The sequence below is a fragment of the Eurypyga helias genome, unplaced genomic scaffold (assembly GCF_000690775.1).
Source record: "Eurypyga helias isolate BGI_N326 unplaced genomic scaffold, ASM69077v1 scaffold7991, whole genome shotgun sequence".
Classification (NCBI taxonomy): domain Eukaryota; kingdom Metazoa; phylum Chordata; class Aves; order Eurypygiformes; family Eurypygidae; genus Eurypyga; species Eurypyga helias.
The window spans coordinates 43,883-61,115 of NW_010232697.1; the positions used below are offsets into that span (position 1 = coordinate 43,883).

Here is a 17,233-nt window from a genome sequence, read left to right on the forward strand (position 1 = left end):
GAGAGAGGTGATGTAAGCACTACGAGCAGCGAAAGCAAGCGCTGTATCCCTAAATCCAATCTGTTTAAGGTCCATCTCTGCCACAGCAATGTGCTGTGGAAAATCTGGCTGATTAATTGAGTTCAGCTGAACTCATAAAACAATGCCACGTATTCTTTACGTTTGTGCTGATCGTTATTCTGAAGGAGTGCAGGCAAATCGGTGTCTGAAACAGAAATTTCAAAAGACACGTTATTCAGCGCAGCCTGCACCAGGCAGTACTGATCGCGGGGACTGCAGACCCGTCAGTGACAAATCATGAAGCACGGCCAGGCAGCTGCAAACCGCTTGGAACAGCAGCGGCTGCTGCTGGCGTTAACCGAAATATGTGCCGAGGCTTTGATGGGAAGACGAAGCCGATGAGCTCCAGTCTGCACAGCACTGGAAAGAGTCGTTGCTATCAAAACAGCAGCAGCATTTTGATAACATTAAACCTCCTGTAAATGAGATACTGGGTTTCCATTTGATAACCTGTAATTTGGTACAGGCTCCCTCCAGACTTAGCAAAATAACACTGTTCCGATAGGGTACAGATGTAGCCATTCACAAAATAATTACCTGCTCGGTTAATTTTGGAGGGCAGCATAAGTGAGTTAAGCACCTCGTCCTCATCTTGCTCATCGATTACTTTGCACTGCCGTAGGTACGGGGTCAGTTTGGCCGGATTGATGTACCGGCTCAGCATGTGCCGGTTGCATTCTACGTTCTCCCACAAAGCTTCCTCCTCATCTTTCAGTGTCTCCAGGCAGTCATCCATCTCTGGCTCTGCTCCTTAACAAGGGAAACAATTGGCAAATGAGCATCAAACAGGACACTTCCTATCCTGCTACTCTGTTGTGCTTCCCTGTCACATAGGGTGAGGTTAGAATCACTTGTGACTGATGCGGAATTTGCCCTGTATTGGAACTGTTTGAACTAAGCGCAGCCTGTCCAGAGCTCATCTGGAAAGTGACAGTTCAGAGCAGCACTATCTCGCGTCTATGAACTATCGCACATTGCTCTCCAGTGACGGATCTGTAGCTCAGCTAACGCCAGGAGAATCAGAGAATCTCTCTTCGGTATTAGAAGCGATGGTAAAGGACATGGTGCAGTGCATGAAAGACTGAACACGCAGAGCTCAGAGCAAAGACAAATACTTGCTGCAGGCAACTCAGGCTTTCGTTCTCACCTCCTTGTTCCTCTCAGCTTACGGATTTGAACCTGCACTTTTCCCTGCATGTACGTGATGAGCCAACACATGTAAACGACTGCACCCGGAGAATAGGTAACTCATAAGCAAGCAGTTCCGTACGTCTGCCTTCTGCAGCTGGGTGCAGGCTGATGCGTGGGCATGAATGCCAGTACCTGTGAGTTCAGACCTTGCCCTTCTCTGCATGACTAGATCAGTACGAGCATTCTATCACCGAAGTCTGAAAATGTTCTTCACTCATGCAAATATTATCACCTGATTTCTGAGTGCTTGCTAAGCAATTTCCTGCTAACTCCTAATTTGTAACCACCTCATTAGAGAAGGTTACAAGGCAGGCAACAATGACATCGGAAAACTTGTACTAAATTCACAAGTACAGAAACTTTGTAAAAATCTTCCTTCTTAATTTTGCAATGAATATTAACCTTGGAAACAAGTCTTCTTTTTGCACTGGAGCTTTCTCAAGATCTTGTGATCTGGGTGGCACAAAGAAGATAAGCCTCTATTTCAAGGGTTATTTTACCCCATCAGAAATCATGGTATAAGAAGCACGTGCACCCCTCAGGCATGTGAGACGAGAGCTGTGCTTTATGAGACTCTGCTGGTAATCAGTAACTAAAGACCTCAAAAGCAACGCGTTGTTTTTCTTGGACCAGAAGAGTTCTCTCCATTGTTGTAACTTCCTCAATTTCCAACTTTAGGAACTGCAAAGCAGCTTGCGTTACACTGAACATCACTGGGCAAAACCAGCTATTTATCTGTATAGCCAAGGGCCATTAACTCCTCATTTTGAAAACTAAAACCCAAAGTGCTAATCTGCTAAATAATGTTGTCGCAGTTTAATCGCTAAAACCAGCACAAATGTGTTTGTCCTAACAGTGTTCTATCATAACGAAATACAGCATAGTCCTACAAAAATGCGTGTTCTTTGCTTGATGCTTTCAAAGGCCTTCCCAAATTGTCCAAAAGGAAGACCAGGTCTGCTCAACGGGATCCAGAATCATGGGGGCATGGCTGTAGTTATGGGCGAATCTCACTGGTCTTATGAACTCCCCACCACCTGGATGGAATTCTTACTGAATATGTACATGTGTTAACGATGACACTGCAGTAATGAACAGCATAAAGGTAAAGCAATAGAGAAAGCTATGTAAAGTAGGTAGCAGTGGGAGGAATGCTAAAGGTGAAATAGCTTCATCTGAAGTACACACAGTCTCATGAACTGTACACTCCACCACTTAATTCTGCAAAGAACTGTGTTTCACTTCAAAGGTGAATTTAACAAACACTATCCGATTGGAGAAGCTGAACTTTTGGGAGTGGAAGGCGGTAAAGCAGAAGATCACAGAGTATTGTAGTCATCTCACAGCCACAGCTTATCTATTGCATCTGAAAAAAGGTGTGTTGCAGGCCCTTTAATTTTGGGGACTGTACGAGGGAGCTCACAGATGGACCTCAGAGTGCAAAAGCAGCACTTGACTGAATTTCATAAAATGTAATATATCTTGTAATCTGCTGCACTGAACCAGAAATTATTACACACTGTCAGCAGTTCCCTCAGGACATTAGTAAGGGATTTCTCCATTAAATGATTCAAAGAAGAGTTCACTCATCAGCGTAATTCTCAATATGAATACGGTTTTTTACCTGACATCAAAAATACCTTTATCAAATAGTCCCTTGCGTATGGGATAATACATCCATACTGTTATTCTGGAGACGTAATGTTTAATGGGAGAGTGATAAGTATATTGCATGAGTGGCTAAGAATTTTAGAAGGAGATTTCTGGTAGCAAACTCCTGTTAAACACAGTCTTGTTATCAGGATCAAGCCCATAGAAACAACATTTAGTGGAGTAGTCCCTCATGGCCATGTAGGAATTTCAGAATCTTCCTTTTGCCCCCTTCTTTGGATTTCCACCTTGGGAATGCCCTACCAGGAGCAGAGCTAAGCTCTGTCCTAGCTCACTGTGCTGTTGCTCCCCAACCCTCAGGGATTACTGCCGTTTAACAGGGAGCACTCCTCTTTGCTAGAGCCTGGGGTTTTGCCTCTGTTGTGTTGCTTTAGCCAAACTGGTCTAAGAGTATAAATCTCAGGTAGCTCCACTGTCTCGTGGAGCTATGCCAGAGACAACAGCGATGGACAACTGACATTAGTACAGCATAAAAAGGATGTGACAAGTTAAACTCAATGGGAAACCAATAAAGGTACTGTATTAGAGGCTTTTATTTGAAAAGATTTCCAGCAGCAGATGCATTTTCTACATGTTTAAAAGACCTTATTCCCTGTTTCTGCCCTTCCTTCCTGTGATGATATTGCAGAAAAGTTGCTTTAACTTATAAAATTAAAAATGACAGCTTTAAAAATTTTTCAAATGTGTAATCATCCAATCTTCAGTACCATTATCTAGTTTCTGATAACTGCACCTCCTGAGTTGTAACCTAACACATTCAGAAGTTGCGATATGTCAGAAATACTATGGCATCCATTACAAATCACAGGTGTGAAGTCACAGACTTGGACTTCAACAGACATTAACCAAAAAGAAATAAGAATTGCCACAGCAGTTAAAAATTGCTCTCCTGCTGCTCCTTTCAGTAGTTAGTATACAACATAGCTTTTAACTGCAGGAGAGCCTAATCCAGTAATAATCTCAGCCAGTCCCATCTATTTCAAAGGCCTCTGCGGATGCAGACAAATAAAAGAGAGAATCCCTTTTTACATGAAAAGAAACACTGCTCCCCTCATCTCCTTTTCTCTCTCGGGGACTATCCTTCTCTTGGCTGTTACACACAAATGAACCTTTCTATATGTTTTCTATTTTTTTTTTTGGTTATATTTTTCAGCTGAACAAACCACCTTGCAGTTAAAGCTGTTCTCTGTTCTCACTCAGGCTCCACACTTTCATATGTCAGTGACACTCCACTGATCAAGGGAATAAAGCCTGCAGGCTTCAGAACCAGGGGTTCTGTAAAGTGCTCATCACCAGGTCACATCTGAAGCTTCATTTTTTTTGCGATTCATTTCATGATGGTGCAGAAATTAACCCTTCAGCTGATTAATTTTGTGCATTCCCTTGCTCTGAATTCTTGTCAGCCTGTCGATACTGAGGAATTGCCATGTAGAAGATTGCAAGCGCAGGCTTCAGCTAAGTTTTCTGATTTCTTGATACCTCCTGTGTGAAATGTGAAAAAAGGGTCTTGTCCTCATGCAGAGAAGCAAGGAGGAAGTTTATTTTGGAAGAAGTAATCTATTTTAATGTTTTGGACTTCTGCATTTGTCACAGATGTTCACAGACTGGCAGTATTTAAAAAGAAACCACAGCACACAAAATGTTTGTGCAAATTATAAGTTAATAAGAGCATAAGGTTGTGTTAAATACTAAATATGTGCATACCAACCAGGAAAGGATTACTTTCAAGTAAAAATAAAGATGAAAATAGCACTTTACAACTGTGTATATAATTATCCTCAGCATTTTGAGGGTGTTGTATTACATCCTCTTTCTATGCATGTCTCTAGATTTCATGGGGCGATACCTTTTCATCCTCCAGTCTGTGTAGCACCTCACATGATAAACTATAACAGGGTGATTTTTGCAAAAGCTGCTTGTATGGATATGTGCAGATTTGCAATATCAGAGAACCACAAAGGGATTTAGGCCTATTTTGAATTTTAGAGGAAAGTCGCAGTTTTAAGTCTGATAAGGAAATTATATTCTTTTGCTTAAGAACAGGAGAGCTCTATTTGCACTCCTGGCTTTCTGAAATGCTGAATACCAGCACTTCCCAATTATGTTGACTGCACAGCTGGATGTTCTGTGGTACTGAAAACCACTTTTAAAATGCTTAGACATGTATTAAGAAGACTAAATTTGCTTACCTATACTTGCAACCTTTTTCCGTACAGGTGCCTACACCTGGACTCCCAAAGGAGAAGTGACAATGCCTTCATCTGCCCTTAAGAATTTGCACTTTATCTTCATTCTTTCTAACTCAGTGTCCCCACCTGAAACAAGGCTGGTAAGACATGTTTTTACAGCTCGTTAATTAGTGACTGCAAAGCACTTGGAACCACCAAAATGGGAAAGCCCTGGCCAAACATTTATTAGTAGTGCAGCTTTATTACTTCAGATTTTGGAGGCCTTAGAACACTTTCTGAAGCCCCCAGCATTGTTAAAATGCCTGGGCTGTACTTCTGGTTTAGTTCACAGCGGCTGTGTATGGAAAGAACCATTTTGTATATAGCAGAACCCCTTCTTTATATAAAAGATTCAACCAGCTTACCGAATGGCACAGTTTCAACAAAACATAAAAGAAAAATATAGAATAAGAGATACCAAAGTAATAGAAGAGCAGGAAGCTTTAAACTCAAAATAGGATTATTTTCGCACAAATGTATTCTGTTCAAATCCATTGAATCAATCTTCCTGTTATATACAACCTACAAAAAAACCCTCCAAAACACTAGTAGACTTGCAAGGCTTCAATGAGGTAAAGCGAGATCTTCAGTGAAGCCAGATGATAGCCACAGTCATAAATACTACTCTCTCTGTCTGATCTGAAGAGAGAGAGAGAACCAAAACAAACTCCCTAACTGGTTCAAAGGGCTCTGGAGGCATATTCATCTTGCTTCTACAAGCAGAAGAGGGAAAGAAAATTCCCCTAATTTTCATAACTATTAGTTCAACAACCAAGTGAGAGAAAAAGAAATCAAGAATTCTATCATATTACTCTTAGTATCTCTGCTCTATGATTAAAAAAAAGAGAAAGCAATAGAATTAGAGATTAGCCTCTAATCACCTAACAAAAGAGGGCCAGGAATTAATGCTACAGGAACTCTCTTTAATTATATCTTTCTTTACCTTTATTTACTCTCTGATCCATGTAAAACTCCATCTCAGAAAACAAAAAAGAAAGGGTAATGCATACGTAAAGTACAGATCAATTAGTATTGTTAGTACACCCAATGGTTAGCTTAGTATCACCTACACCAGAAAACACTGCATGCAACAAAGACCAAGTTTTTCAGTACTGCAGGATAATATTGTTTAAGAGCTAAACAATCCTTGCTCTGAATTCCACACATGCTACATTTAGCTTTTGTCTGCCTTTTAAACTGCGTATGTATCACTTTCTGGAGGAAAAAACTATTTACATGTGAAGAATGTTGTATTGCCCAATGAAATATTGTTGCAAAAGACCTTAATCAGTGCAGTAATACTTATTAGGATCCCGTCATGATCTCTGCTTCATGAACGGCTGAGATTTCTGCTTTCCACTTCGCACTCCATCTGGTGAGAATATCAACAGTCCACGTCTTCGTCAAGTCTGCCAGCTTTAGAACTTCAGAGCTCTTACCCTCTTATCGCACAGGAAGGAAATGACTAATTTTGTCTCAATAGCAAACCGACAGCAGAGTGTGCTGCCTCGAACACGCAATGTCCAATCAGATTTGGTTGTAGAACACGTATTACAAATAATAAACAAAGAAAATGGAAAAATTCTCCTCTACAAATGGCTGAAACAATGTTTTGATGACTCTCACTGGTTTATGTGTATTTTCTACATACAATGAAGATGTTTCTATCTCCCTCAGTAACTAAGCAGTTCTGATAGAGAAGCAAATTTAGAGGGTGGATTCATCTCACAAATTTGAATTGGGCATCTAGTTTACCTTACAAATCTAGTTCCTCTCTAGCAAATGGGGAATGGTCTGTTCAAAACTTCATCCCACCATCTTGTACTTCTACCGCAGAATGCCCTCTAAATTTGGTTTCTAGTTGGGACTGGTTGCTTAGGTTCCCTCTAGGGCCAACGTAGGGAGATCTGTCCTTTCAGATGGCAGTGACTACACTGCTGATTAAATGGATATTATTCTGTTTTCCCATACTGTTTAAGAATCTGATACCCAGATTTCAGAAACTGTTGGTACTACCATTATTAAACGACAATATATGTGAAAACAAATGGGAAATGAAGGAGAAGAGCAATGAGAGATGGAGAAAAAGAAACTGAAGAAAGACAAGATTTGAGGATGAAAAATGGTGAGGTCAGTGGAAAAGGAAATAGAAAAAGGGAACAGGAAAAGAAAAAGAAAGTTAGAGAAAGGGGAACTCGGCAGAATGAAAGTGAGGAACAGAAGTGGGACAGAGATGAGAACAGGAAAGGCCTTAGTAAAGGCAAATGGAAGGAATGTGGGGTGTAAAGCAAATGAAGGGCTAAATAAGGAAGGCCCTGCCACAGATCCTGACACATCAGAAATTAGTGTTCATTCTGAGCATGCAAATCAAGATAATAGCACAATAACTTAAATAAATAATTTACCACAGGAATTTAGCGCGTCTTTTTTAAAGGATTCGCAAAGGAGCAGGGGAGAGCTGAAAGCCTGACATTTAATAAATGCTTTAATCTACACATCCTCCATGCTGTTAGCACATGATGGTGGGGTGGACAGCAGAAATCACTGTGCTAATGTAGTACAAATACGTTTATATATCTGGCCTTTTTTTCTCTCGAGTGCAGAATTAGCTACTGACATGAGCATTTCCCTTCAACTAATGCGTGCTAAAAGCCAAGATCTAAAAAAGAAGCTGTCATCCCCAGGCTGCCGAGGGCCCATGAGAACGCTGGTCCAACAAATGCTTCAGAAGTCATTACTAGGTCCCAGGTTAATTTTTTCCTTGAGACTGACTCACTCTGTTTTTAAAATTAATAATGAGATTCTCACTAGCTTAGGAAGAGGCACAAGTGGGGGCAAGTGTATAGCACTGTGTGATTAGGAAAGTCTTGAATTAAAAATTCAAGTTGCCCAAACATACAAATGGGTTTGATGTCCATAGGTTAGATCCCTCACATTACAAAACCCAGCACACCCAGTACAGGGAGCCAGCGTTCCTAAGATATTTGCATAGACTGAGCTACACAAGAACCTGGTAAGGACAGAGATTCATTAGCTGATACGTACATACGAAACTCTCATAGCCCTAGCACAGACAGCCTGAGTCTCATCGGTGCTGTTAACACCTCACTTCTATTGATACAAGTCACACAAAGCAGGGGAAGAGAAAGAATTGCAGCTCTGCCATACAAAACTGCTACTTGGTCTGTTTATTTAAAAAATTTACACTTTCTACAAACTCTTATGTAACACCAGTTTAAAAAAATAACAAAAAGCACTCAGAGAAGAACATCTTCCATGCAGTCAGATAATGATTCCAGAGGTGATACTCTCATCCCAAAACAGTCAAAGGATAATGCGGAACACATTAGATGGGAGGACTGCACACTAGTTTAACAATCTCCAAATTCAGCAACAACTGACAGTAAATGCGTAGGCCATTCTTCCAACAGAAAAGGTTACAATCTAATCTTGAATACTGTCAGATAATTGCACCGTAATTCACCGTGGCCCAAGAAAGTTTGAAAAGAATATTTCATATAGCAGGCTTTACAACATGACAGGAAAAGAAGACAGAACCCTATATTAAGAATCCTACAGTTAGTCAAAATACAAAGAATGAACAAATAAGAAGCCAGCTCTCTTAACCTTCATATTAAGAGCAACCCTAACAAACGATACTACTCCAAACACAGGAAAAATAACCCACATGCAAACTGTTCACTGCACTATAACAGCAGCATGAATTGATTGTGGTGAGAATATGATTCAGTTCAATATCTTAAGTGCACTATGCAAAGGTATAATAGCTCTCCACCTAGCTCTCTGAAGACTTATCCATTCATGCTTAGCTCTTAATTGCTCACAATACATTCTGTTGGAGCAAACGCTGCCCAGTCTCTTAAGGGTGACGACTGCTATGATTCACACATACATTTTGTTTGTTTTCTGTAAATGCACAACAATGTAGATACAAGAGATTAGAACATTATTTCACATTGTAACCTCTTTGTAACTATTACTTCAAAATAGACTCTAATTTTAAAGAACAGACTGCTCTCTACTTCAAAATAGACCCTAGTTTTAAAGAACAGACCGATCTCTTGCACATGGTAGTTTGCTGCAAGTACCTGTAGTCCCTTCCACCTCAAAGTCACTGGAAGAAATGATGCTGCCATTGACATTGATGTTCTGCCCGTTGACAAAATCCTCTATCCCTGTAAGCCCGCTTATAACTGCAGGAATGTCTCAGTCAGTAGAGCACAAAACTCAGAAGACACTTGGATGCTGTTTGACAAGAAAAATACACCACAGATCACAAGCAACCTGGTCTAGGATGGACAAAACCTCACCAGGAATCAGAAGGAGCTCTCTATTTTATTTACTGCTGGAGATCAGAATTCTCCTTTCACATGGAAAAGACTGTACTTGTTTTATAAACAGACTTTTCCCATTTATGCATTCTGGTCATCTCCTATTCTTGCACTGTGTCCTCTCTCTTCTTGTACCGGTTTCACGGGACCGTGTCACGTAGCTCCGGAAACATACACCCACCATCCTCCCTCTCAAGCTTACTGTCTATATATAGTATATAGAAAAGTGCTGGGGGCTGCCTTACTTCCCTTTTCTTCTGAACAGAGGTTGTGGGTAACTTTCAAATATGACACCATTGCAGAGGAACGTCTTAGAGGAAGTGTTCTCATAGCCACCAAGAGCTGCGTGCTCTGGAAGGAGCAGGAGAGACCTGAGGACTACTCAAACAGACCCTCCTTTCCAGGGTTCATTAAGGCCAGCAATTAAGAGCAGGAAAGCAGCCTCTGGAAAACAGAGACAATTCACTTTCCATCCTTCAAGAGGGCTCCTTTAAGTCGCTTCTATAGCAATTTAAAGCAAAAGTTGTCTGATTCTTTAATTAATGGGACTGTATTTTATTTCTGAAAGCAGTAACCTCTCTGTGACCTTGTCCTGCTGTCTTGAGGAAGAGATAATGCCAACTACTTGGCAATTCTATATTTCCTCCCTTCAAAGCATTGCAAGGAGGAACTAACTACCTCCTGTTTCTTCCTCCCTTCCTCCATTGCTCTGATGATATAGAATAAAATACCATAAAGCTTTTGTGTGGAAAACTTATCCCAGGACAATTAACTAACCATTGGCCAGTTCAGTTCATGGTTAACATGTATTTTTTGAGAAGTCCAAAGAAGCAAAGTACTAAAATAGCAAGAATTCTGACTATCCATCTTCACCTGAGTGGGGTTCTTGAGAATGAGTCAACATAAGGAGAAGTATGAGATTTTTATTGAATTCTCTGCTGATTGTGGAAATAAATATTTGTGGAAATAGCTACTGTGCAGTGATGCCAGAATTACGCTCCATCTGTGAGCTTCCCAGTCTTCAAGCACGGGCAGCTGCTGCTGAAAGTGTGTCTGCAAACAATATTACAAAAGCAAGATTTGCAGGATTACATGCACCCAAATCCTGATTTTTAGGAGATGCTTAACAGTAGAAAGGGCGGTAAAGCATCACAACCAACTAAAAGTCAGTGGAAGCTTTGTTATTCTCATAACTTACGCCTTAAAACATAACAATTCCATAGGTGCTATCTGCACTGACTGTACCTCGTGGCATAAAGTATCACAAGCTAACAGCAAAAGCATTTGCAGAACGTGCAGAGAAGCATCTGTTTTAAATGCAGTGCTGTATTTGTGTATGAAGTAAGGTTACATGCAATATGAGCACTAGTAAGTGGCTCCCACACATGAGGATTGATTTCCCCTATTTCTCATTCTTACTCAAGGGCACAAGTTGTAATTAGGGTCAGATTTTCAAAGAGCGTAGGTGGCATTTAGGCATCAAAATAAATGGCCAGATTTTTGCAAGACTTGCCTTAGAGTGTGGGATAAGATAGCGTTATGAATCACAGAGTGACTGAGTATTAAGCACTTATAAAAATCAGGTCTTTCTTCCATGCTTAAACGGAAGCTAAGCTCTTTCAAAAATCCTTTCACAACTGGAACATTCTTCAAACACTATGTATTTGAAAAATGGACCTTTAAAGCTTTGTAAGGTTCTAATTTTTACATTAATAGGAAGCCACTCTATATAGCACCTATAAATCTGTCTGGCAGCAGTATTTAAGTAGTTCTGGTTCACCAGTATTGCACAACTCTCCAGCAGTACACATTCCATGGGGAAGAGGGCAGACGCTGCGTGTCAGTGCTTACCTGTGTTAACTGCAACCCTTCTGAATCCATGAAATAAATATTTTGCTAGCTAACAGGTGATGGCAAACATGCTGATGCATCAATGTCTTTTCAGCCTATTGTCTCCAACTACAATTGACATTTTAAGAACTAAACAAAATTTTAAGCTTCGAACCCACTGAGACATAATAAAAGAAGGGTTCTTTTTACATGACTAAGTATCTTTTTTCTAGGAGGAATAAAAATAAAATTATTTTTCTTATGGTCAAAAATTAATACAGGGTAGAAACTATACGAGGTTTTAGATTAGACTCTCCTTCCATCATTATTTGCTCTATTTATCTTTTTTTTTTTCCCAAAGCTGGTAAGTAGAGCCTTGCAGAATCTATATTGCTGACTCAGCTAACTGAGCCAAAACTCGTAAAAATCTATTTAAAAAAGGTCCAATGATTTTATTTTCTAATCGTAAATATGAAATTTAATTAGCATCTCATTGCTAATGAAGTCACCACGGAAGACGAGACGGAGGAATCAGGCACAGGGATGGAACATCAAGCGTAAAACAGCACCACTGCTATGCAGGAGGCAGTTTAACTCCTGCTTTTCTACACTCAGGTTTCAGATCTTTTAATAATCGTGTGCTGTGATCACATTTCCTTCTTTGATAGCAAGGCCCTTCTATCTTCTATAGCAGTAATTACTCTAGCAAGATACAGCATCATGGAAAATATAAACTACCAACAGATAGGGTTCACTCTGGATTAGAAACAGGAGCAAGATAGAGCAAGTTGGATCTGAATTCAAAATCCTGTTTTGTCATAAGGTACCCAGGTCAGTAAGTGTTTCAGATCCTATAAAAGCAATACACTCATCAACGGAGAAAAGAACTCATATTATTCTCCAGGGTATTGCGAACATCGGAAAGATTAAAGAAATTTTCTTAAAGGAAGCATACAGAGAATTTTAAAAGCCTTTTTATAATAGCAAATGTGTCCAGAATTTTCACTCCTAGCATTCCTAGAAGGTATGTCCTAGGCTCACATCGGCACTGATACTGGCATTACTGGGTCAAATTCTGTCTACTGTGAGCTACCTCTGCCCTTTCCTCTCCAGAGTTCTTGAGAGGACAGGACCTCTGGATCTGCCCGCCCATGCCTGCAGGAGAGGATGCAAGTCCTTGTCCCTGCACGGCAATGCGGACATCACCCGAGGTGAAGGCAGGGACGGGCATTCTTCTGTTGCTCCGTGAGGTGCCTCAGTGAGGGAGCACAAAATACAGAACGTCACACAAGAGAGGACTCGGTGAGAAGTGGGCAACCGTGGGAGAGCTCTGACAGGGCTGATGAACTACAGTAACCACAAAACTGTACTTTCTCCTTATACTTACACAGAAATTGTTCACAGCAAGTTAGTGTGGGAGGAAGCGTTTAGAGGACCTGTCCTGAGAGTGAGTAATTATTAATAATTCCTGGATTGCTCGAAAAGCATAACTCTGTGTGTGTCTGCCCATTGGTTGCTCTTAATGACAACATTCTTTAGGATAAAAAGAGCTTTATTAGTGCTGGTCCTAGTTACTCATGGTTGGGCAAATTTTTAATTCTTGAACACGCCCTGATGTGACTTTAAACTAGAAACATCCAAGAACATGGTTGCTGTTTTGCCATGTGACAAAGGCGAGAGGTTGTGGATGCCCCATCCCTGGAAGTGTCCGAGGCCAGGCTGGATGAGGCTTGGAGCAACCTGGTCTAGTGGAAGGTGTCCCTGCCCATGGCAGGGGGTGGGTCTGGGGGGGCTATAAGGTCCTTTTCAACCCAAACCATTCTGTGATTCTATGAAAACCAGCTCTTCTTCATTATCAGTAGTGGAAAGCAGAAATTATACATCAAGAAATTTTCCATAGAGTAAGGCAGGAGCGATTTGGGGACAGCAAATCTTTTTTTGGATGATGTCAGACTAATTTTCTCTTGACAATCCCATAATGCTTTAAAAGTACTGCTCAGTTTTCAGGGTAGCTGCCAATGAGTGCAGCAGTATTTTCACACCAGTTGTACAGATCAGCAGACAGAAAGGGTAAATGATACGCACATACCCACAGTGCCAAAACCAAGAGCTGACAGACAGCTCCACATCTCTTGGGCTTGTGTAAGGCCAGATTCACGGCAGAACCAATTTCTGGTCTAAGACTACCGAGTTCCCTGCCTCCACGTGAGGGGAGGAGGAAGGTGGTCAGTAATGCACAGAATGCCAGGATGTGGCACTGCACAGCCCACACGGCCTGACGCTGTCGTCTGGCTGTACAGCGGCCCTACATGCAGGAGGAGAGGATTGATATTGGACCACGTTGTCTGAAACACAGCACAACAACCTGTCCCATGACAGGCAACAGTTCCAAGGCTGTGCAGAGAGAAATTAGTGAGCTACCTTCACTCACCTGATGAGACTGACGTATTTGGGATGGCGATCAGAACAGCGGAGGAAGAGGAAGGGAGACATAAAGCAAGACCAGTCAGAAAACAGGTCAAACTGAAGGAAAAGAGGACTTGGGATGGCCTTTGAGGATCAAAATAACAGTAATGAAACACCCTCTTTTCTCAGGTTCTTTTCTCACAGTAGTTGAATATTCAAATTATCTGTACTGTTCCAGTCCCTTCGTGCAGAGACTGTACTCAGATCTGTGCTGACGGCATTAGCTACTTAATAGGTTTACATCCAATATTTCTAATGCTGTCCTGCTCAAATAGCTTTGGATTTATGCACTATTATCATGTTGTAATAATGCAATTGCAATGAGTTTGCATTTTTCTGCATTGCCGAAAGTCTTACAATGTATCAGTTGCTCGTCATTAAATTCACAGCCTTCCGAGAGGCATCCCAATTCTGACCATTTCTGCCTTCGACCTAGCATTTTCCAATTGCTCTTTGCAGGTGAAAATATTCCATCCTTACTGATACCATATTCTCACACGGCTTGTAAGTAACTATGGAGCCAGACGCTGCTCTCCAGGTAGTGTGCCCTAGTTGTTCATTGGTTCAGGGAAGGTGTTGCTGTCAACAGCATTTAATCCAGCAAAACTGCCTGGATACTGCTCTCACTACAGATACGGGCAAGTCACAAAAAGCCATTCTGTATTGTGACACTCCATATGAAAACGCCCAAGTATCATTTTTCCTCCAGACCTACAGACCTAGTGATTAAAAAAACCTGATTCAGTGTTTCCAGCCTTACAGGAAATGTAATACTCCTTCACTTTTTTCTAACAACTAAAGCAGAAGAAAAACACACTCTTTTCTGTCCTAACACAAAGGTTTAAATATTTTTTTGTTTCATACCTCATTGATACCTTTCATGGCATAAATTGCAAAAATAAGACAATAAAAGACAGAAGGAAATTAAACCTGCTACAATGAAGTCTTGGATCTTGCTGAAAAATATGTAACTGCAAGTACATATGTTACTGAATGGATGAAACACACAAAATAATTTTAAACAATTAAATATTGAGTTTTATTCTGACTTGTTTTGGCAGGAACAGTAAAGGAAATCTAGCCATGTACTAGCAGAGAAGTCTTATCTTAAGCTTGGTTTTTTACCAGGAGAAAACCAGGTCAGCAATAGTGAAGAAGGTGGAAGAAGTTTATGGAATTTTATATTTTAAGTCAGTGAAATGAGCTTGATAATCTCACTAACTACATCATTAACAACTGTGAAAAACATATGGAATGGCAACTCCCTCAACATAGCACTCTGGGACATGGTTTATTGTTGAACTTGACAGTGGTTAACACCTGGGCTCAATGATCTTAAGGGCCTTTTCCAACCTAAATGGTTCATATGATTCATAAAAAGCCAAGAAATAGAGATGTAGGCAGCAGCTGCTGAACAGATACTGTGCCTTGTTCTTGTGGAAGACTGGGATGCACTGGCAGACTCGGGACAGGATCCATGTAAAATTGCAACCCGGGAGGAAACGTTCTTTTAAACAGACCTCACTCAACAGACCAATTTGGCCAGTGACTGGCTAATGTCACTGGTATTTTAATTGAGGTGTTAAAAGCCAAAAGCCTCCAAATGATCTTATGTGATAATCTTTCAGTTCACGATGAAGGAAATCAGATTCAATCACCAGTTGCACCATAGTTCAGAAATGAAGTGTATTTGGTGTAATCTTTAGAAAAAGAGTTCAAGCAACCTTTGGGTGCTTTCCCAGTTTGCTCAGGATTCAGAATTCACAGAGGGAAACATTTGAAATGTTTCTTTATTGGTGTTTGAGACCCCAGAGGAACTTCCTTTTGCGCTCAAATATATTAAACATGTGTAACAACCTATTAAGCATACTCATACTGATTTTGACTATGGGCACAGCTAGATTAGGAATGTTTATACACATACAGAGCTGTAAAAAATGAAGTGGAAACAATCCATTAACTGCTAATGATAACCATACACGAAGAGCTAGCATAGAGAGCCTTTCCTGCATTCAAATGGGAAAAAAAAAAAAATCTTTGTCCCTTTTTAAACAGAAATCTTATGTCACATTTACTCTTCAGTGCCTCAATTACAACCTGAGGAAAGTTTGCCAGCCAACAACCAGTGCTCAGGAGGGCAGTGGGAATCCTTTCACTGCTTACACCAAAGCTGTATTCCTTCCCTGAACTACAAAAAATAGGACTGATATCAGACTTGGACAAATAACAAGAACCTTTGTGTAAGGCCAAACTGGCCTCAGGGACCAGAACAAACATGTCCATTAATACTACACACTGTTATTTTACACAAATTCACTGAGGCAACAATTACTACAAATAATATCACAAACACAGCTGTATACACATTCATCCTTTTGACAAACACGGAACGTTACAGAATTTTGTTTGACATTTCTGGTAGATTTCCAGTGAGATTTGACAAATTTCTCTTTCCTCTTGAGTTGCTAAACAGATTCACTGAAGTAGACAGCATTAGAAAGTAATGCCCCATCCAGCACTGAGGATAAAACAGGTTTTGCAGGACTAACATAACAACAGTGTTGTCTTCACTACACCTTCAGCAGTGATAGCAGACGACGCACAACATGTTGCCAACTTTTGGTGCTATTAGTAGTGTCTGAGCTGTGAAAAAAATCCCTCTGTGTGTTTCCCTTTTGTATAAATAAGTACAAAGGCTTTACCCACTGGTAGAATTTTAAATGCATCCCCTGAAGATCATTAAGCATGTGAACTCATGGGACTCACAGACTATCACCATTCCTAGAGCCCAAATATTTGTCAGGAGATGATGAAGGAAGAAAAGTATTCAAAACCAAAGTTCAGAAAAGACCTTTATGTTTAACTAAAGCCAATGTGAAATCTCCAGCCAAGGAGCAACCCACCGCCCACAGCGGGGACACACCATGATGGGGGAGATGGCAGATCTGCTGGTTCGTCGAACTGTACTTTCAACAGCTTGGCACTGTATTCTCCTTTCCCCTGAGAGGAGCAGAAGGGAGAGGGTAATATAGGGAGGGAATGCAGACTGAAGAAGTAGAGGGAAAGAAGCTTTTATCACTCATTGTATGTGTGCCACAGAGACCAATTATATACATTTGACAGCAACCATTATAATTCCAGAGTCCTTGAACAAATCACAAGCAGAAAGGTTACCTTCCTGAAAATGTTCATTGCCATTAAATAAGTGACCCAGACTAGAGGGTGAAGGCAGCACTTAAGAGAGGGTTTGGGGGAAGGGAGGAGATGGAGAATCTTATTACATGTACACCTGAGAAAACCCCATCGTTTGTTCTGAAAAAGGAATTGCAGATTCACTGCAGATACTGTATTCTCAGCAAAGCGGACAGTGTTCTGAGAATGCAAATCCTACAGACAGCAGTGACACAACAGCCAAGGCAAAAACAACCTTCCTGC

General features: G+C 40.7%; 1 protein-coding gene across 1 annotated transcript in view; it reads right to left on the minus strand.

The window, feature by feature from the left end:
* Nucleotides 1-17,233, minus strand: part of CARD11 (caspase recruitment domain family, member 11) — a 44,175-nt gene that overhangs the window by 23,465 nt on the left and 3,477 nt on the right. The window contains exon 2 of the mRNA XM_010161473.1: nucleotides 598-810. Coding sequence (XP_010159775.1) covers nucleotides 598-810 — 213 coding nt within the window. The remainder of the gene's footprint in view (nucleotides 1-597; nucleotides 811-17,233) is intronic.